Source organism: Saimiri boliviensis, chromosome 1 (genome assembly GCF_048565385.1).
Source record: "Saimiri boliviensis isolate mSaiBol1 chromosome 1, mSaiBol1.pri, whole genome shotgun sequence".
NCBI lineage: Eukaryota > Metazoa > Chordata > Mammalia > Primates > Cebidae > Saimiri > Saimiri boliviensis.
Window position 1 is genome coordinate 11,256,966 of NC_133449.1, and position 22,568 is coordinate 11,279,533.

The window sequence follows — 22,568 nt, forward strand, 5'->3', positions numbered from 1 at the left end:
CTGCGGCTTGTTCTCAGTAGCTGGCTTTGGAAGGCAGCCTTGAATAATGGCTTAGTTACAAGCTCATCCCTGCTCTGAGTGGCTGATGAGGTTAACCCTGGGGTCAGCTTGGGAGTGTGAAAAGACCCTGTTGAAAACCTGGCTCCACCACCGTGGGTGATCACTCACACCAGCACTCTGGCCCTGTTTCTTCACTCATCTGTTGGAGATTTAAAAAAAACAACAAAACAAAAAATAGAAAACAAACAAAAAATGACCAGATAGGTGTGGTGGCTCCCACCTGTAATCCCAGAACTTTGGGAGGCCGGGGCCGGCGGATCATGAGGTCAGGAATCCAGACCATCCTGCTAACACGGTGAAAAACCGTTTCTACTAAAAATACAAAAATATTAGCTGGGCGTGGTGGCATGCGCCTGTAGTCCCAGCTGCTTGGGAGGCTGTGGCAGGAGAATCACTTGTACCCGGGAGGCAGAGATTGCAATGAGCTGAGGTCACACCACTGCACTCCAGCCTGGGTGACAGAGCGAAACCGTCTCAAAAACAACAACAACAAAAAACCCCAAAAACAATGACCTTGTGTTGTCTTCAGGAGCCAATTAATTTAATTGTTTTTTGAGACAGGATCTCACTGCGTTGCCCAGGCTGGAGTGCAGAGCCGTGATCTTGGCTCATTGCAACCTCTGCCTCGTGGCTTAAAGAGATTCTCCTACTTCAGCCTCCCAAGTAGTAGGGATTACAGGCACATGCCTCCACACCCAGCTAATTTTTTGGTATCGATGGGGTTTCACCAGGTCGCCCAGGCTGGTCTTGGACTCCAGAACTCAAGTGATCTGCCTGCCTAGGCCTCCCAAAGTGCTGGGATTACAGGTGTGAGCCACTGTGCCTAGCCAATTGATTTAATTCTAAAAACACCCATTGAAGCCCCATGTGTGCAGGGCTGGGTCCCACGGGGAGCACAGCAGTCTCTGCCTGCTCGGAGTGTTCTTTAGGTGGGGGAGACAGAGGCCAAATGCATGGGCTTTCTTGTCCTGCTTAAATCTTCTCGGGTGCTGTGCATTTTCAGCTGGGATTTTTTGTAGCTTGTAAAATTTACCTAAAAATGCACAATTTAGTGCACTTTTTCTTAAGACAGGGTCTTGCTCTGTCTCCTGGGCTGAAGTCCAGTGGCAAGATCTTGGCTCATTGCAGTCTTGAGCTCCTGGGCTCAAGTGATTCTGTAGCCTCAACCTCCATCTGGAGTAGCTGGGATATTACAGGTGTACACCACCACACCCAGCTCACATTTTTGTATTTTACAATACAGGGTTTTGTCATGTTGCCCAGGCTGGTCTCAAATTCTTGGGCTCCCTCAATCTGCCTGCCTCAGCCTCCCAAAGTGCTGGGATTACAGGTGTGAGCCACTGCAACTGGCATTTAACTTTTTAAGTGCAGTGTCTGAATTGTCTTTTGGCATTCTGGTGTGTGTGTGTGTGTGTGTGTGTGTGTGTGTGTGTGATGGAGTCTTGCTCTGTTGCCTAGGCTGGAATGCAGTGGTACAATCTCGGCTCACTGCAACCTCCGCCTCCCGACTTCAAGTGATTCTCCTGCCTCAGCCTCCCAAGTAGCTGGGACTACAATCATATACCACCATGCCCAACAAATTTTTGCATTTTTAGTAGAGATGGGGTTTCACCATGTAGGCCAGGCTAGTCTCAAACTCCTGACCTCAGATGATCCACCCACCTTGGCCTCTCACAGTGTCGAGATTACAGGCGTGAGCCACCACACCTGACCAGCATTCTTTAATCTTAAACCTAGTCTGTGTTTTTTTGTCAATTTTTTACCTTGATGTGAGTGGTGCATTCAGTTATAGACTCTGAGCCTCTGCCATCAGGCACCGTCGTCATGTGTCGCCTGACAGCAGGCCTGGGACGTAGATCCTGCTGTCAGCCACAGATTCCAGATGTGAAATGTGAGTCTGGAAGGGTTAAGGGACTGGTCCAGGGTCACATGGCCAGTAAACGGGGAAGATACAACCGGCACAGTGAAAGCTGTTTGTTTTCCAGGAAAATACCAAGCCCGGATTCTTTCTGAGAGCCTTCTCACCCCAGCAGAGTACCAGAAGGAAGTCAATTACGAGCTGGTTACGGGGAAGGTGGACTCGCTGGGGGCTTTCTTCAGCACCCTCTGTCCAGGTAGGCTTGTCATGGGACAGGTGCACATGCAGAGATTAATGGGACAGATCACTGCCAGGGGAGGTCACCTCTGCCCCCTGCCTGTGACCCGCTGAGGCCGATGTCCACTTAGAGTGCCCCTCATTCTGTGCACTGGCATTTCTGTCCCTTTCTTTTCTTGAGTGACAGCTGTGGGTTCTGGCTGGCCATCTCTTCCTGCTCCGGCTGTAGAGTTCCCCTGAGTGGGGAGGGCACCATGTGGGTCCTGTCTCCGTGGGGTGCACAAGGCCCTCGTGCCCGTCCCTCTGCACCTCTCCAGCCTTGGTGGCCTCTCTTCCCCCTCTCTCCCTCTTCCTGGAGAGTTCCACATCCCTTGTGCTCTGGGCGGTGAGCATCCTTCTCTGTTGTTTGCCTAGCTCCCTACCCCTCAAGACTCATCCCATGTCCCCCCAGCAAGCTTCTCAGACCCTTCATTTTCCAGATGGGCTTAGGACCTTCCCCTCTGTCCTTTAACATGCTGTTCCTCCTTCTGCCCTAGCACCTGCTGTGTCGTGGGGACTCACTCTGACAGTGTGTCTTCATCCCCACTAGGCTGAGGCCCCTTGACAGGACAGGCCACATCCTCTTTACCTCTGTGACTCCAGGCCTCAGGACCGTACCCGACACTAACTGCTCTGTAGATTTTTGCTAAATTTCACTGACACGGAAAACCCATTTGTTTATTCTGTCTTGGGCAGAGGGTGACATTGACATTTTGCTGGACAAATTTCATCAGGAAAATCAAGGCCATATTTCTTCCTCACTCACTGCCTCTTCTGTCACTAAAGCAGCATCCCTAGAGGTCAGCGGGACACCGGTGTGCACAAGTGAGTGGTGAAAAGGAGCCTCTCAGGGTGGGGGGAAGGGGCAGGGGGTACAGATGTGCACATTGAGGGGGGCAGTGGGCACCGGTGTGTACAGTGAGCGGGGGTGTGGATGCAGGTGTGTACAGTGAGAGGGGCTGGGGCACAGGTGTGTACAGTGAGGGGCGGGGTCACAGGTGTGCACGTTGGGAGGGGCAGGGGTGCAGGTGTGCACAGTGAAACGGGGTGGGGGTGCCAGTGTGTACAGTGAGGGGCGGGACACAAGTGTATACAGTGAGGGGCGGGGGTGCAGGTGTGCACAGTGAGGGGCAGATGAACAGGTGTGCACAGTGAGGGGTGGGTGCACAGGTGTGCTCAGTGGATGCTGAGGGGACAGCGGGCTCATGAGTGCTCGGTGAGCGATGAGAGGGCATCGTCCAGGGCCTGGGTCTGGCCTGGGAGGCAGCATCCCGGGGCTCAGGTTGGAGGTAGCAATGTCGGAGGCACACCCATAAGACAGGACATCTCTTTAGTGTCACAGTAGACCTGATCCCTAATTTAAACTTCAGTCTTTAATTGTGACAATCTCATTTAATCTTGAATTGCACGTCCCTCCATGTTGCTGAAATGGCGGATTCCTCTGCCAGTTTCCTGCCTCCAAGTCTGTTGCTGATGTTTTTTGTTCCTGCGGAGTTCCTAAATGACTGTCGTGTTTATTTCCTTTTCTGGAGAGCTTGCAGTCCTCTTCCAAAGTCCGGTCTCAGCGTCACCTCCCCTGGGCTGGGCTCGTTGTCCTCGCTAAGCAGGATAGGCCGCTGCCTCCTCTGTGGTCCCCAAGTGGTGGATTCTTGTTTTTAAGTGAAGAATGGTTCCTAAAATAACTGCTACCCACACACCCGCCACCGCTCAGCTGAGAGCAGGCACTTGATAAATGATAAACCTGAGTTGTTCCCCTTTCCCTCGTCGCTTTGCGCATGGGGCCGTCTCCCCTGGACCAGTCTCGCTGTCTGATTCTCTGGCCAAGGGCCTGGACAGTAGCCACATGCCCTGGGGCTCACCTGGCATTCTGGGGCTCTGGTTCCAGGTTACCACCTGGAGCCACACAGCATCCGGCCCTTCCAGTTGGCAGTGGCACAGAAGCTCCTCTCCCACGTGTGTTCCATTGCGGATTCCAGCACCCAAAATCTGGACTTGGGATCCTTTGAGAAGGTGGACTTTCTAATTTGCATTCCGCCCTCAGAAGTGACCTACCAGCAGACTCTGTTCCACGTGTGGCACTCAGGTATGGGGCCTTTCGGGGACAAGTCATGTGGCCTGTGTGGAGAAGCTTTGATCTGCCTAAATCCATGTTTGGATGTTGACGCCGTTCTTTGCTATCGAGTGGATGGGGCAATGATTGTTGCTCTTGTTTTATAGATTGTGAAACTGATGTTCAGAGACAGTGACTTGCCCCAGATTTTAGGATCTGTTGAAGGTAGAGCCAAAACTTGAACTTTCACGGCGTCCCACTCAGGCTGGTGACCTCACCATGTGTTGCTCTCTGGCTTCACTGAATGGATTTTCCTTGTACTTTCAAGGATATCGTATTTAACCACAGAGGACACAGATGTCCAGTGTCTTCACTGAAATGACTCAAATTTAGTGGCATAATATATAGCCCCATGGCATTCAGTCCAAGAGAGGGATTTTGCTGCTGGTGGGACCTTTCAGTTCTCTCTCTCTTACCAGGCTTGGGATCAGCTGCTTCCTGAAGCTGGTGCTCCTAGAAAGGGCTGCTGTACACACAGCCGGGCTGCAGCACTGCTTGCTTGCGCGGGACTGTTAATGCAGCTGTAACCCATGTGGGAGTTTTTCCCTACTTTTTCCTACTCACACATCCCTGGGTCTAGCTCAGTACCTGCTGTATAGGAGTTGCTCAGCAGGTGTCTGTCAAGTGAATGAAAACCAGTGAGCGTGTTGGGAGTTACTGATGTATTTTGTTGTGTTGCAGGAGTTTTACTGGAACTTGGCCTGGAAAAAGAGCACATGACCAAGCAGAGGGTGGAACAGTATGTTCTGAAGCTAGACGCGGAGGCACAGACAAAATTTAAGGCTTTTCTGCAAAACTCCTTCCAGAACCCGCACACACTTTTTGTCCTGATCCACGACCACGCACACTGGGATCTTGTGAGGTTAGACGGACTTGATATGTGACGGGCTGACATTTTCCTTCTTTGAAATGTTGTATGTGGATGTTCACTAGGGCTGAGGGTACAAGTCCTGAAAAGATGGGTGAGGTTTGGGTTTGGTGTTTGTAAGCAGATGCCACGCATGTTTCCACAGTCCTGAGGTGGAAGTTGTCTCGGAGATTATCTAGTGCGACCTCTGAACTTTGACATGGTGGATCTAAGGGCCGGAGAAGGGAAACGTGTCTCCCAGAGTCACAGGGCAGGGTGTTAGTGGCAGAGCCGAGGCCCTGAATCACAGCCTGATGCCTGATGTGTTTCTTTCATAGTTCGCTCACCACAAGGAGCCATGCAGGTGTGGGGTGCGGAGGGTCCTAGCAGGAGTAGCTCAGCCTAGTCCTTCCCTGAAAGAGGCTCCGTGGGCCCCGGTACCGTGGGTCACCATTGATGCCTGCCCTTCTTAAGGAGCGATTTTACTCAGCTGAAATGAACATAAACCCCGATGAGTTTCAGATGAGCCAAGCTGAGAGTCTGGCAGGATTTCTGGTGGTTTACCAGGACTGGTCACTTCCGTGAGACTGGCCTAGGGGTTGTTCATTCAGACATTTCCACTGATACAGATGAGGAAGGAACGGGGCTCCTGGGCCAGGCCAGGAAGAAAGACTTCGATGGTCACAGATCCACAGACAGTTAGTTAGGGCTGGTCAGGACCTGAAGGATCACCTCGTAAAGGATCTACCATCTAGAATCCATGTATGGGTTTGGGGGAAATCGGAATATTCCTGAATTGTAGAAAGAGCTATATTGTGAATATTCATTTTGAGGGTAAGTTCCTCAGAGTGGCTTCCTGCCATCCAAAGGGTTAAGCACTGATTTAAAAAAAAAATCCCCTAGACTGACAGGAGAGAACGCAGAGGCGTTTGCCCCACCGAGAAGTGCAGCGCTGGGCCTGGCTCCTAGACCCTTGTCCAAAATGCTTCCCAGTCCCTCTGTGCTGCCTTTTAAACTGATTATAGAATTGACTCTTTACATCTTTTCTGGATCATTTCAAAGTCAGAAGCACTCTGTAAGGAGGTAAGTATATAATCAGATGGGGCCAAAGAGGAACAGATGATCCCTGGAATGTTCCCGGGGACACGTCACTGTCTGATGGGGTAGACGGAGTGTGTGTCTTCTGAGAAATCCTCTGACTACTGTCCCCCGCAGGCACATTTTCCCTAAGTAATGAGTCTCAGGAGAGTCCCTGACAGCGACCTGAAGTCCAGCCATTTTTTCTCTATTCCTAGTCATGGGCGGAGCCATAATCTTCAACTGTTGGCAAAGCCAGGGGTTAGTTATAAATTGATTCAACTGCTTCATCCTTGGAAAATTCGAAAAAAATATAGTAATTCCGCTCACTGTGTCTTTTCCTCCCTCAGTAGCGCTGTTCACAACCTCTATTCTCAAAGTGACCCTGCGGTGGGATTGGTGGACCGGTTGCTCAACTGCAGGGAGGTGAAGGAGGCCCCCAACATTGTCACACTGCACGTGACCTCCTTCCCGTATGCACTGCAGACACAGCACACACTTATCAGCCCCTACAACGAGATCCACTGGCCGGCCTCCTGCAGCAATGTGAGTGCCACAGGGCTGCCAGGCCCTTGTACTTAGCAATGACACTCGGGTGGCAGAAATTACATTTAGTAAAAGCTTTGACTGGCGTATTTGAGGAGGATGGGTTCCAGCTCCTTGGATCTTTGATTCAACCCAGGGTTACGTGTAGACCCTTCTTGGTCTTTGTGGAAACCTTCCTGCAGGGCGCCCCTTGGCTTCCTCCTCTTGGAAGATGTAATGCCGTTTGATTGACATTTTCTCTGGTGGCCGCAGCTGTCTGAGCAAGATTCGGAATGTTTGTTCTATGGCATTGGATGGAGATATTGAAGGTAGAGGCCTTAAGGGCTGGGGGCTTTGGGCTCCATGCAGAGCCCAACTCAGTGTCTCTGGAAGCCCTAGGAAGGTTCCTGTTTTCCCCATCCCTGCCTCCTTACGTAGTGAGATGCAGAATCTCCTTCCTCAAACGAAACACATACCCTCAAAACTCAGTGAGTTTTTAGCTTATCACCTGGCATTTTCTCATCAGAATAGAAGACCGAAACAATCCTGGGCTCAGTAATAATTATTTGTTACCTAAAATAATCCTCACAGTGACCCAATGAAATAGGAAACACTGTTGTCCCCCTTTTTCAGATGAAGAAGCTGAGACTTAGAGAAGTTAGGCCACTTGTCCAAGGTCACACGGGGGGTTTATAGTGAAACTGGACCCCAACCCTGCTGGCTTGGCGCCAAAACCACGTAGCCACCAAGCCGTACTGACCAAAGTCTCGTAATTTGAGAATTCCAGGAGGTTTGTAGTTAGTTACACAGGAATAAGTAAATGTAGAAGATGAGACTTATTTGGTGTGCCTCTCAGTCCTCTGAAAAACTTAAAAAAAAAAAAAACCTGGCTTCCGTCCTGTGGACTGAGAATTCGTGGTGGCGATAGCCATTGCTCGTAAGGCACTTACCTTGAGCCAGGGAGGCCCTGCCCAAAGTGCTTCCTGCTGTGAACTCATGCTGGAGGCAGGTGCTAGGATGAGTTATCATCTACGGATGGGGAACATGAGACCCAGAGAGTTGGCCACTTGCCTCAGGCCAGGCAGCTAGAAAGTCATGGAGGTGGGACGTGACCCAGGCCACTGGCTCCATGGCTCGGCCCTTAACCACTGTGCATTTGGGGGTAGAATTTTCATGCCTTTATATTTTCAACAAACTCCCTCAACTTTGGAATTTGATGTGTGTGTGAGTAAAATTGGCTAGATAAACGTTTTCTTTGTCTATCGATTTTTAGTAGCAACTGAATGCACGATAGTTGATTTTCCTATTCCTCAAACCAGTTTAAGATTATAGAAAGAAGCAGTTTTAACAAAGAAATTTGTATGTTAAAAAGGTAAGGCTGATTTTATTCTTGGTAAAGACATTGGGATCAAATGAAGGGAAAACACCTGAGTGATGGGAATACACCATCTTTAAAGTATGGGGCATTCTTTGCTCTGGTTCTGCAGATGGAAGAAGTTTATAAAATGCCATCCAAGGGACTGCACAGTAGGCATGATTTAGATGAATCCCTGCAAATGCAGTGTTTGAGTGATCAATGCTTTTCTCTCTTTTAGGGAGTGGAGTTATATCATGAAAATAAGAAGTACTTTGGGCTGTCCGAGTTTATTGAATCCACCGTTTCTGGACACAGCCTTCCGTTGCTCAGATATGATAGCTCCTTTGAGGCCATGGTCACTGCATTAGGAAAAAGGTATTTGTCTCTCTTCTAAGTTGCTAGAAGTGCTCAGTAGCTTAAAGGCAAGTGAGGTGTGTTTAGCCAGCCAGGGAATTCCAGGAAGGGTAACTCGGTTTCTCCATTAAATGTACCCTGTCTTTTTTCTTCCCCTTATTTGGAAGAAATATTTGAATCCCTTTGGGTCAGTGATACCTTCGGCATGCTGTTGCTCTAGAAAATTTTAGAGATGACAATGAGCAAAAAATATGCTGGAATGTGGAATCACATTTTTGAGCCAAGGGAGGGTGGGAAAATGGGAGGAAGGTAACAAAAGCTTTGAGAGAAACTGCGGTGATGATCACAGTTGGCTTCGTTTTGGTTTCTGATGCGTATCATTTATTGAATGTTTATTTTGTGCCATTCACTCTTTCATGAACTTTACTTTCAGTACCTGATTTGATCCTCACTGCCGTTCTGAGCCTCTTGCTACTATTATCCATATTTTTTTTTCTTTTTTTTTCTTTTTTTAATTTTTTTTATTTTTTATTTTTATTTTTATTTTTTGAGATGGAGTCTCACTCTGTGGCCCAGGCTGTATTGCAGTGGCGTGATCTCAGCTCACTGCAACCCCTGCCTCCCAGGTTCAAGCAATTCTCTTGCCTCAACTTCCCAAGTAACTGGGACCATAGGAGCACAGCATTACACCCAGCTACTTTTGTCTTGAGACGGAGTCACGCTGTGTTGCCCAGGCTGGAGTGCAGTGGTGCAATCTTGGCTCCCTGCAACCTCCACCTCCTGGTTCAGTCGATTCTCCTGTCTCTCCTGTAGCTGGGACTACAAGCACATACCACCATAGCCTGCTAATTTTTTGTATTTTTAGTAAAGGTGGGATTTCACTGTGTTAGCCAGGATGGTTCTCGATCTCCTGACCTTGTGATCTGCCCACCTCAGCCTGCCAAAGTGCTGGTATTACAGGTGTGAGCCACCACTCCTGGCCTATTATCCATATTTTACAAATGAAGAAACTGAGGCTTGGAGAGGCCCCATAGCTTTCTCAGGCCACATGTCTAGCAAGTGACCGAATTGGGTGAGAACCCAGAGTCAATCTGACTGCACAGCCAGCCCTTTCAACCGTGTCGCAACAGACCTCATTTTATAGATGAAACCGGGGCTCAGACAGGCTAAGTGATTTTAAGATCATCTATAAAACAGGCCACGTTTTATAGATGATCTAATGCAAAGCAAAAATGCCATTGAACAAAATGCCACTGACTGTCAGCATGAGCTGGCCTCTGCTTGCTCCCCTTATTGAACCTCATTCTTCTCATTTGCAGACAAAGGGATGAAAGTAGACATATCCTTCTCAAGCTATGTGTTCCAAGGTGTACTGCTTTGGCTGGATGCTCACAGTTGCTAAGTGTAAAGGGGCTCCATGGCCAGATGTGTCTGAGAAACACTTAAGAAAAGGATTTCTTTTCCATGAGAGTTCTTGGAGCCTTCAACACATCCATACATGCTATAATTCTCCAGAAGGCTAGAGATGTGTCCAGTAGCTGGGATTAGATTTTCCCAGAACGCTCTTGGAGAAACTAAATCTCTTAGATACTGTTCAGTCCTGTGACACTGATAGAAATGGATCAGGTTAGTTCTCCAACTCATGGATCGACAGCTGAGCTCTCATCAACTTGCTGCATGAAAAAGCCCTCCAAGATTTCACATTGAGGCAAGAAAACCAGCCTTTGCCCTTCCTCTGCCACTCCTCAGGCAGTGAACACAGGTGGTGTGTTTAGTATGTTGCAGACACTGGGCTCGGTACTCCGTTATCTGAAATAATCCTCACAGTGACACAGTGAGATAGGAAATACTGTTGTCCTCCTTTTGCAGATGAAGAAACAGAGACTTAGAGAAGTTAGGCCGCTTATCCAAGGTCACATGGGGGGGTTATGGTGAAACTGGACCCCAACCCTTCTTGCTTGGCTCCAAAACCATGCAGCCACCAAGCCATAGTGACCAAAGTCTCACAGCTAGTAAAGGGTAGGCTGTGCCCACCATGCCAGTATATCTTGGTTTACCCTCTGTTAGTTTAACCTTGGTGAATCATCTACCTGTCTCAACTTCTGTACCCTCACCTGTAGAACAAATCCACCTTCCTAGTGGCTTCTTACAGTTTCATGAGATAATGTATGTATGCACATTCCGTAACACTTGCATGCTGGGAGCCCAGGCTCCAAAATCATCCTTCCTGGGTTTGAATCCTGAATCTGCCATTAACCAGCTGTGAGACTTGGAGAAAGTTTCTTGATTTTCTTTGGGGATGATAACACCTACATCATAGAGATACTACAAGGATTACATGGATTCATACACGTAAAGCGTTGGAAATAGGGCCTGGCAAACGTTACATGCTCCTGTTGGCTGTTACCACCACCACCTCCACCACTGTTCACCATCATCATCCTCCCTTCGCTCTCCCCCTCTGTTAAACTAGAGGTATTACATAGAGATTAAATCTCATATCTCACTGGGTGAGAAGACAGTATCAAACCCTGGAATGTTGAAGTATGGGGAAATCATAGGAACTTCTAGAAATTATTTGGCCCGACCACCTCATTTTATAACTGTGGGAACCGAAGCCCAGATTGTGAGAGTTTTGCCTGAGTTCATGCAGCCTGTTGGTGGCAACATGGACTATAAACAGGTTTGATGTCTTCCCACCATACCACACTGCCTTTGCTAGGATCATTTGTCTGGAAAACTCTCTTGAAACTTGTAATTTGCACAGGAGTTAAAGGTTAGAACATGGGGTTACTGCCGCTTGCCACCATGTGTGTGGCCAGACTGTTAGTGCTCCGTGTGTCATAAACACCAGCACACAGCTGGGAAAACTGCTTGTAGGACTGCCAATTGGACACAAACCTACTGTGACTTAAAAACAGAAGGTCTAGACCTTTGGCAACTCCAATTTTTCTTCTAATATATTGTCTATGGAACTTATTTCCTTTAGGACCTACCACAGAGGCCTAGGGGTGAGCATAGTTCTCTGCTGAGCCACAGCTGGGGTACATTGATGTGTCTGACCTAAGGGGTGCCGTCTGGAGCTGGGCACTAGTTCCTGCTTACAATGCTTGTCATCATTTTTTTTTTCTTTTTTTCCACAGCAGCTTTACTGGGGAATTAACTGACAGCCAGTAGACCATACATAAAGTATTCAATTTACATGTTGATACACATATAGACTGGTAAAATGGTCACCACAAAATCATGAAAAAAAGTTTCCTCCTGCCACTTTGTGATTCCTTCCTCCGGTTCTTTTCTCACTGCAGAGTGGTTTGCATTCTCTAGAGTTTTATATAAATGGAATTCTACAATCTGCACTCTGTTTTTGGCCTGACTTCTTTCACTATGTATAATTATGTTGAAATTCCTCTGTGTTCTTTTATGTATCAATAGTTTGTTCTTTTTTGCTCTTGGTATTCTAGAATAGAATATTATGGTCATACTAGTTTGTTTACTGGTTAAGAGGCATTTAGGTTGTTTTTCCGTTTTGGCTATTACAGATATAGCTGCTACGAACATTCATGTACAAAGCTTTGATTAGACATATACTTTAACTTTTCGTGGGTAAGCACCTGGTTGTGAAGTGGCTGGGTTATTTCACAGGTGTGTGTTTAACTTGTTAACAAGCTGCCAAATTATTTTCCAAAGTGTAGCTGTCTCTTGGTATACATGGGGGGTTAATTCCAGAACTGTCCCTGCCATACAAAAATCCATGAATACTCAAGCCCCACGGTTAGTCCTCTGGAATCCACATGTAAGCAAAAGTCAGCTTTCCATGTACATGGAGTTCACATCTAGAAAATACTGTACTTTTGATTTGCATTTGGTTAAAAAATCCACATATAAGTGGACATCTAGAAAATACTGTACTTTTAATTTACATTTGGTTAAAAAGCCACATAAAAGTGGACCCTTGAAGTTCAAACCTGTGATATTCAAGGGTCAACTGTAGTTCATTTTACATTCCCATCAGAATTTCAGTTGCTCTACATCTTTGTCAGCACCTGATGGTCAGTATATCTAATTTTATTCATTTTAATAGGTATGAAGCGGTAGCTTATGATTTTAATTTCTCCAATGACTAATGATGTTGAACATCTTTTCCTATGTTTATCTGCCATTTGTGTATCATCTTTGGTCTCTTGATAAATTGACTCCTTTATTATTTTCAAGTGGCCCAAAGAATATTATTTGTAGTGCTATAATCTATTCTTCTGATATTAATATAGTTATTCTAGTTATCTTTTGACTAGTGTTACTATAGGTTATAATTTTTTACCCTTTTACCTTGAGCATGTTTCTCTTTGTTTTTGTTTAAATTTGGTTTCCTGTAGGCAGCTTATAGCTGAGACTTGCTTTTTTATGAAATGTGACAATCCATGCCTTTTAATTGAATATTTAGACCATTTACATTTAACGTGGTTATTGATGCAGCTGGGTTTAAATCTGCCATCCTGTAGTTTGTCTCATCTGTTTATTTAATGCTCTCTTTCTCGCCCTTTCTCTTTGTGCATCTTTCTCTCAGCTATACCTCTTTGTTGTGATTTTTAGTGGTTGCTTTATAGTATATATTTTTAACTTATCACAGTCTACTTTCAAATGATATACCACTTTATGTACAAAATTTCATAATAGTATACTTTCATTTTTCCCTGCCTAGACTTTGTATTTTTGTTGTCGTGCATTTTACTTCTCTGGAGCAAAAAAACTCCACGGTAATTTTGCTTTAGACAGTCAATCGTCTTATAAAGCTATTTAAATAACATAAAACACCTTTTATATTTACCCATGTAGTTACTGTTTCCAGCACTCTTCATTACATTGCATAATCCAGATTTCCATCTGGTATCATTTTCCTTATATGTGAAGGACTTTCTTTCACATTTCTTATTGACGATGAAATTTTTCAGCTTTTGTGTATCTAAAAAAGTCTTTATTTTACCTCATTTTTAAAAGATATTTTCCCTAGATATAAAATCGTAGGTTGACATTTTTTCCCCTTTGAGTACATTAAAGATTTTGTTTCACTGTCTTCTGAATTGCATTGTTTCAAACAAGAAATCTGCTGTCCACACCTTTGTATCTTTCTATATAATGTCTCCTTGACCACCTTACTGGTTGCATTTAACTTTTTAAAAGTTTATTGAATTTTAAGCAATTTGTGTAGATATACCTTGTAGTTTTCATCATGTTTCTTATGCTGGAATTAATTTAATTTTCACCAGATATGAAAATATTTTAGCCATAGTTCTTCCAATATTTTTTATGCTTTCCACTCTCTCCCCCTTTAAAGTTATCCAGTTACACACATCTTAGGCTTCTTGAAGTTATTCCATAGCTCCCTGATTATTTATTATTTTCCCTCTGTTTGATTTTAGCTTCTTTATTATTATTATTATTTTGAGATGGAATCTTGCTCTGTCACTAGGCTGGAGTGCAGTAGCACAAACTCGGCTCACCGCAACCTCCACCTCCCAAGTTCAAGTGATTCTCCTGCCTCAGCCTCCTGAGTAGTTGGGATTACAGGCATGCGCCACCACGCCCAGCTAACTTTTGTGTATTTAGTAGAGTTAGGGTTTCACCGTGTTGGCCAGGATGGCCTCAATCTCTTGACCTTGGGATCTGCCTGTCTCAGCCTCCCAAAGTGCTGGGGTTATAGGCTTAAGCCACTACACCTGGCCTGTTACTACTTTTAGAGACTGAATCTTTCTAGGGCTGTTGCCCAGGCTAAAGTGCAGTGGCATAATCATAGCTCATTGTAACCTCAAACTCCTGGGCTCAAGCCATCTCCCCATCTCAGCTTCCCAAATAGCTGGGACTGCAGGTGCATGCCACCATGCCTGGCCAATTTTTAAAAGTTTTTCTTGTGCTATTGCCAAGGCTGGTCTTGAATTCCTTGCCTCAAGTGATTCTCCTGCCTTGACATACTTAAGTGCTGGGGCATTTTAGTTTCTATTTTGTGTTTTCAAGTTTATTAATCTTATTTTCTACATTATCTAATATGCTGCCAATTTCATTATATATATATATATTTTACAAAAGCACAGTTTTATGACAAGATTCCTAAGAGAAGACAATTTCAGGTGTCACATGCATTGATGTAGATACACACTGATGATACACAGTTACTGTGTTTATTAACCAGGACTCTTTGTTGCAAGTAACAGAAACTCAACTTGAACTCTTTTAAGAAAAAAAGAGGGATGTATTGACTCATAAAATAATAGGAAAGGTTGAATAAATACCCATAGAACAGCAGAGATACCGAACAATTTAAGTATTCAAACCCTGTCAAGACCATGTTGTCTTTGGTATGATGGCTTTGTTGTATCTCAGTGCACAGTGGCTTCCTTGTGCACCGAAACATTACCACTGCTTCATGCCGAGTCTCACAATCTCTAGCTTCCAGAGGTGGACTTATTCTTTCTTATACTTTGAAAAATCCCAAGAGAAGACTGGCTCAGTCTGAGGTGGGTTTCCATACCTGAACAGGTCTGTTGTGGCTGGCAGGGCAAGGTCACATACAAAGATCATAGCTCCCATGAGAATTCAGGGTCTAGTTTATTTTCTGTCTATGACATTGAAGATTTCATCTCTAGAATTTGATTTGTGTTTTTTTTATATCTCTACTCAACAAGTTCAGTCTTTCCTCTAGATTTTTAAACCTACAGAATATAGTTATAATAATTGTTTTAATTTTGCCATCCTATGAATTCTGTCATCTGTGTCATTCCTGGATCAGTTTATATTGATTGATTGTTTTTCCCCCCTCTTTATTATGGATCATACTTACCTGCTTATTTACATGTCTGGTAATTTTTGAGAGGATGCCAGACATTGTGAATTTTGCCTTCTTGGGCCCTAGATATATTTGTATGTCTATAAATACTGAGTTTTTTTCTGGGATACAGCTAAGTTACTTGGACACAGTTGAATCCTTCTAGGTCTTGCTTTTAGACTTTGTTAGGGAGGACCAGATTTAATGTAGCACTAACTTTGCCCATTACTGAGACAAAATTCTTTGAGTAAGTTCTCTACAGTGTTTCGTGATTCCAAGGTGTTCCATATTGGGTGTTGAAACAGGAACTATTCCCAGCCCTACATGAGCTCGAGACATTGTTCCTTTTAATTCTTTTGCAACCAAAGGTTTCTTGTTTTGGCTGTGGGTCGTTTCCTTACATTTGTGCACTGATTATATCAGCTGAAGACTTTAGGGGGACCTCTGCAGATCTCTCCTCTTTGGTACTTTGCCCTGTGATCTCTAGACGCCTTGGTTTTCCTGGAATCCGATACTTTCCCTCAACTCAGGGAGAACACTGAGCTTTGCCTGGCTTCCCTCTTCCTGAGTGCACCCCAGAAACTGTAGGCAGAAGCTGGGGGGCTCACTTAATTTGTTTCACATCATTAGAATCACTGTCTTTCACTACCTAAGGGCCGATGTATTGAAATGCAGTTGTTTCATTTATGTTTCCAGTTTTTCAGTCGTTTCAGATGGGAGGATAAATCTGATCCCTTCTGCTCCATCTTGCCAGAAGCAGAAGTCTCTGTCCTCCGAGCAGAGGCCATTTTCCATACTGCACTTTCCTTCTTTCCTCCTAGGCATTATTTATTATTTATTTTGTTTGAGATGCAGTCTCGCTCTGTTGCCCAGGCTGTAGTAGAGTGGTGTGACCTCGGCTTGCTGCAACCTCTGCCTCCTGGGTTCAAATGATTCCCCTGCCTCACCTCCCAAGTAGCTGGGATTACAGGTGTGTGCCACCACACCTGGCTAATTTTTGTATTTTTAGTAGAGGCAGGGTTTTGTCACATTGGCCAGTGTGGCTGCGAACTCCTGACCTCAGGTGATCCGTTTCCTGGGCATTATTTGACTGTTGCACCAGGGATAAGTAGAGCAATCCCTGGGCTGCTGAGTCCCCTTCATGCCAGAGTCTGTGAACCAGTTATTCCTTCCCGAGACAGCATTGGTAATGCAAGCTTGCCAGGCCAGCTTCCAGCTTATGTGACCTGCAAAGTGGATGTAGTGCTGAAGGAATCATGAAGAAAAGGAGGAGGATGGCCAGGAAGAAGGGGCAGGGATGTCATCACGATGTCAGAAATGCTGTCAGAGGTGCTGCAGGAAGGCGAGCTGGCTGCCCTGATAGAACTCACAGGGTGGCATGGCCGTGGTATGGAACCCACTTTTGTGGGTCGAGAAACTACCTTACCTTTGCTTCAAAAAGCTAGAGTCAGGGAGACTCATTCCAGCTCAGTAAACCCAGAAGAACATTGTGCATAAACCGGATACGAATTTATTGATGCCTTTTGAGAAGCACCGTCATCTGCAGGGGCCTGAATTTTTCTCTGGTGCCCTGGGGTCTGTTTGACTCTAACCAGTCAGAGCCACTCTGGGAGAGCAGGTGGTCGCAGGAGCAGCCACCACCTTTGTGTAGGGACATAGACAGTAACCACAGTTTCTGAAGCAAAAACTGAGATTCTTGATTTGGCTGGATAAGTTCTGATTTGTAATTCATCTGTCAAATTAAAATACGTTTAGTTGTATCTCTAATGATTCACTGTGATTGATGTGAACACAGCGATGTACCTTTAGAACCAGGGCCTCTGGGAGCTGCATTTCCGTATTGATTGCTGGTGGTTCTCCTGTTTCTTGTAGGAACTTGGGGCAAATTAGCCACCTCCTCAGAGAACTACACACTGTACTGACAGAGACAAAATAGACATTTATATCATTCATTCATCTGCTCTGCTCATTCATTGGACAGATATAAGTGCCAAATGCTGAAAAACATAAAAACAATAACAACAACAAACCTATATTTTTGTTTTCCTGCTGGAGAAAACAAAGGATTGTATCATCCTTTGTTTTCTCCAGCAGGAAAACAAAAATAAAGAAGGCTTCTCATTCAGGTTCCCACAACCTGAGGCTTCTAGAGGCCACACAACTGTGCATAGTGTGGGAGCTGCCTGTGCCAGAGTGATGGATGTCTCGGGTGACTTGGCAGCAGCAGGCCGGTGGGTGCGGCCGTCACGGGCATGGTCTCTCTGTGTTCCTTGCAGGTTCCCCCGCCTGCACAGCGCGGTGATCAGGACCTTTGTTCTTGTGCAGCACTACGCGGCCGCCCTGATGGCCGTGAGCGGCCTCCCGCAGATGAAGAACTACACATCGGTGGAGACGCTGGAGATCACGCAGAACCTCCTCAACTCCCCGAAGCAGTGCCCCTGTGGCCACGGGCTCATGGTCCTGCTGCGGGTGCCCTGTTCGCCCCTGGCGGCCGTGGCCTATGAGCGGCTGGCCCACGTGCGGGCCCGGCTGGCGCTGGAGGAGCATTTCGAGATCATCCTGGGCAGCCCCAGCTCGGGCGTCACCGTGGGGAAGCACTTTGTGAAGCAGCTCAGGGTAGATGCTGTGCACAGGGATGGGTAGAGGGGTTGGGGGTACCTGGGAAATCAGAGGCAGGGAGTGGCAACAACCCCCCCCACCAGCATGGCCAGCATGGGTTCCCTAGACCCAGCCGCCCCCAGCCTCCTCACTGTGCTTCCCTGCCTTCCTCCCCGGCAGCACCCCGGCACCCCTGCAGCACTGCCTTACGACTTCAGACCTCTGGGCAGCAGCCTGCTTTCTTTTTCCTGAGCATCCATTTCCCCTCTTCTTTGTTTAGCTGATGCTTCTTTATTTTCCCCCTTTGAGACGGGGTCTCACTCTGTGGCCCAGGCTGGAGTGTGGTGGCCTGATCACAGCTCACTGCAGCCTAGACGTCCTGGGCTCCAGGGATCCTCCCACCTCAGGCTCCTGGGTAGCTGGAACCACAGGCGTGTGCTACCACACTTGGCTAATTTTTAAAATTTTTAGGAGAGACAAGGTCTCAATATGTTGCCCAGGCTGATCCAAACTCCTGAGTTCAAACGATCCTCCTGCCTTAGCCCGTGAAGTGCCGGGTTCCAGGTGTGAGCTGCCCTGCTTATTTCCTGCGGCACTCAGCTTGGCGTCTTTCCTCTTTCAGGAAGATGCCCTCCCCCTCCACCACACACAGGGCAGTGCCATGCCCCCTGCTTGTCATCCGGCCCCTCCCCCAGACGGTGGGGGGCAAGGGCCATCCCCACAGAACTCAGCCCCCAAAGCCTAGCACAGCACCTGGCCCACAGTAGGTTCTCGCTCAACCTGCAGGTGGCAGCAAACGCAAGAGGGCTGGGGAAAGAACACAGGAGTGGAAAACAACAATGAAAGGGAGGACACCATCAGGAGAGAGCACGGGGCGGACGTAAGGGACCGCTGGCCGGGTGCGGTGGCTCACACCTGTAATCGCAGCACTTTGGGAGACCGAGGTGGGCAAATCACGAGGCCAGGAGTTCAAGACCAGCCTGGCCAACATAGTGAAACCCCCGTCTCTATTAAAAATACAAAAATTAGCTAGATGCAGTGGCACACGCCTGTAATCCCAGCAACTCAGGAGGCTGAGGCAGGAGAATTGCTTGAACCTGGGAGGCAGAGATTGCAGCGAGCTGAGATCGCACCACTGCACTCCAGCCTAGACGACTGAGTGAGACTCTGTCTCAGATTAAAAATAGATATGAACAGCCGCTGACAACATAGACTTTCTTTCATGGAGCTCGTCGGCCGACAGGCGTCTTGAACGTGTTCTGGGCGGCTAGTCTACATGTTCTAGACAACTGAAAATACAGTGGCCAAGCGATGGTGTGCTTATTTCCAGTCTAAATCAATTTCCTTTTGATCAGAGGATGTAGTTCAGGACTTTGAATTGGTGGGAGGCCATCAGTGTTCCCCTGAGCTGGGCTGGTTGGGAAGGGAGGTGTCTGTGGCTTTATTTCTTTTTCGTTGTTTGCAGATGTGGCAGAACATCGAGGATGTGGAGTGGAGACCCCAGACCTACTTGGAGCTGGAGGGTCTGCCTTGCATCCTGATCTTCAGTGGGATGGACCCGCACGGGGAGTCCTTGCCAAGGTGAGTAGAGGGGTTATGCCCCTGGGTCTCTGAGGAGCTGGCTGCCTGGGCCCCCTCAGGGGAGCATGTCAGGCTGGGCTGTAGGGGCCCCGCCGGGAGGCAGCACCACTGGCATTGACGGGTAATGTGGGTGGGGCCTTCACTGGGGCTTTCCCAGCAGGTACCTAAGATCCATGCAGCTTTTCCTGATTCTCAGAAAGGCACTCTTTGGGCTCGTGGTGAGGGCTGTTGCTGGGCTCTGTGGTGGAGGCAGCTAGAGCCAGGATTTAATGTCTCCTGAGTTCAGTTTCTCCCCATGAGGCGCCCTGCGTGCGTTGGGGATGGCACTTCCGCTTGGGACAGTCCTCTTCAGGGCTTGGAGCCCAGTTCCCGCTGGCACCTAGGCCGCCGCAATGCCTGGGCCCTCCCTGCTTAGGAGGCGTTCTGGGAAGGGGGCAGCTGACGCTGCTTGGGAAGAGCTGGTTCTTCCAGCACAGAGTGGACTGTCTCAAAGGGCATGTCCCTCTGAAGCCATTACAGCCTGCAAAGTCTCAGCCATGCGTCCACTCAGTGTCCCCTGGTGGTCGGGGGTCTCTAGGCCATCACACAGACACGCAGACACTCGAGACTCAGGTCACTGGGCCTCCTGTAAGGCAGTTTCTTGGATTGGTAGTGACCGGTTGGCTTTTAGAGACTTCCTACCATGGAGAAGAGCAGCCTGCCTGCCACGGGGCCTTTGCACACCTGTCCTTGTGTAACAGGATAGCAAAAGCCAACATCAATGGAGTTCCTGTTACGTTCTGGGCACTGTCCTAGATTCTTCTTGTATGTTTTATTTCATTTTACTCTCACCTTAATCCTGGGGGAAAGGTACTATTTCAGTAGTTCCATTTTACGGATGAAGAAATTGAGGCTTGCCGAGATTAAACCAGTCTGGCCGACACTTGAAGCCAGGAGTTCGAGATCAGCCTGGCCAACATGGTGAAACCTCATCTCTACTAAATATACAAAAATTAGCCAGATGTGGTGGCACACGCCTGTAGCCCCAGCTATTTGGGAGGCTGAGGCAGCAGAAGAAGGTCTGGCTTCTTCCTCTGGGACCGCCCCACACTTTAGCAAATGGCCCTGTGCGTGCTGCACACTCATGGGCCAGAGGAAGGAGTCTCCAGAACATCTGACCTGGGTTGTTGCTATTTCATGTGGATGAATTCTTCTTCAACTCCTTAAGGACTGAGACAATGTATTAATCTATTTGAAATTTTAGCAGGCGTTTGCTGAGTACCTTCTTTGTTCTAGGCATCACGATAGACTTTTGTTGTTTTTTTTCTGTTGAGACAGTCTTGCTCTGCCAGGCTGGAGTGCAGTGGTGCGATCTCGGCTCACTGCAACCTCCAACTCCCTGGTGTAAGCAATTCTCCTGCCTCAGCCTCCTGAGTAGCTGGGATTACAGACATGCGCCTCCTCGCCTAGCCAATTTTTGCATTTTTAGTAGAGACGGGGTTTCACCGTGTTGGCCAGGCTGGTCTCAAACTCCTGACATCAGGTAATCTGCCCACCTTGGCCTCACAAAGTGCTGGGATTACAGGTGTGAGCCACCATGCCGGGCCCGTGATAGACTTCTCATATAAAGCTTACTCCTTGCAGCAGTAGTATGTCCATCCTGTTTTATGATTGGGTCAGTGGATGATCATTTGCTTGAGGTCACATGAGCAGTTCATTTCAGAGCCCCACTGGAACCCTCACACACCCCTCCCTAAGCCCTTTGCTTTGGTTGTGTTTCTGCTGCTGAGTCTGAGCACGCCGTTGGCCTTTGGTGTCTGCTGTGATTGCCATCATATTTCTAGCATCTAGTACCCTGGCATGTGTTCACTTGGATTGAATGATTAAATGCCCACTGCTTACATTTAATCTTTATCACAGTGCACTTAGATGGTTATCAATACTCATTCCCATCTTCCAGATGAAAAAATCAGAGCAGCTTGTCACAGCTTCTGTCGCTAGAAAGTAGCAGAGCTCAGGTTCAACCCCCTTGTTTTTCTGACCCAAAAGTTAGTGCAGCACAGGGCTAAATCTATAGTGGGTGCCCCCAAATATTCATGGTTATACTGAGTTTGTCGCTGCAAGCTTGCTGTAACGCTGTTAGCTCTTCCACATGTACGAGTCCTTGGGTTCTCACTGGGAAAGCAGGTTGTGGTCCTGATCAGTGCTGCCTGCAGCCATGGGAACAGCACCCCGTTGGTGGAAGGCCCTCAACAGACGCCTTTTTCTGTGTCTTGCTAGGTCTTTGAGGTACTGTGACCTGCGGTTGATAAACTCCTCCTGTTTGGTGAGAACAGCCTTGGAGCAGGAGCTGGGCCTGGCTGCCTACTTTGTGAGCAACGAGGTTCCCTTGGAGAAGGGGGCTCGGAGCGAGGCCTTGGAGAGTGACGCAGAGAAGCTGAGCAGCACGGACAACGAGGACGAGGAGCTGGGGACAGAAGGTGAGGGGTGGCTCCCTCGGCCTAGGTGCCCCGACTTCACATCTTTCTTGGCTTCTGAGCTTTGAGGCTGCCTGTGCTCATGGAGACGGCTGTCTCCAGTACAGCAGGGTCCTGGGACCTGTCTGCTGGACAGCAGCTCTGGATGCCAGGTCTCCAGTGTGGGCTGGAATGGCAAAGCTCTCATCGAATTCAGACTTTGCTTATTTTCTCCCCGTCTCTTTTGGTGGTGTGAGAAGGTGGAAATCCCCAGAGGTTCTTCCTGGTTCTAGAATTCTTAATAGGAAGAAAAACTAAGATTTCTTAGAGTTGAAGTTCAAGATTTCTTGTTGTTCTTGTTCCACTCACTGGTGGCATTCCGACCTCGTGTGATCTGCTTGCTTATTTCCTGTGGGAATCAACTCCACTGCGTGCCGTCCGTTATTGAGATTTATGAAAACAGGCTCATTTGCAGACTCTTCAAATCTGGAGCCATCTTTTTAATCGGACACATAAAATGATAACATTGCAAGGCATTGACTATAGTCGATAATGTGATGAGAAAGATAGACGGTCAGACAAAAACTAGAGAGCGTTTGTGGAGTGTGTTGGAGTGGAAGGAGGTGGGGGTGGGTCCCAGCCCGGGTCTGTGGGCTCCCTCCTCTGTCTT

The 22,568-nt window shown here is 47.4% G+C and overlaps 1 protein-coding gene across 11 annotated transcripts in view; it reads left to right on the plus strand.

Moving 5' to 3' along the window:
• GREB1 (growth regulating estrogen receptor binding 1) overlaps positions 1-22,568 on the plus strand; it is a 163,731-nt gene that overhangs the window by 113,070 nt on the left and 28,093 nt on the right. For 9 of the 11 annotated variants that reach the window (XM_039460758.2, XM_039460759.2, XM_039460756.2 and 6 more), the window contains exons 12-20: positions 2,046-2,174; positions 2,891-3,019; positions 4,080-4,277; positions 4,986-5,166; positions 6,579-6,774; positions 8,349-8,485; positions 17,561-17,900; positions 19,348-19,463; positions 21,723-21,922. In XM_039460758.2, coding sequence (XP_039316692.2) covers positions 2,046-2,174; positions 2,891-3,019; positions 4,080-4,277; positions 4,986-5,166; positions 6,579-6,774; positions 8,349-8,485; positions 17,561-17,900; positions 19,348-19,463; positions 21,723-21,922 — 1,626 coding nt within the window. Of the gene's footprint in view, positions 1-2,045; positions 2,175-2,890; positions 3,020-4,079; positions 4,278-4,985; positions 5,167-6,578; positions 6,775-8,348; positions 8,486-17,560; positions 17,901-19,347; positions 19,464-21,722; positions 21,923-22,568 lie in introns of those variants that run through there. The other 2 variants (XM_039460754.2, XM_074394106.1) reach the window with 2 other exon arrangements.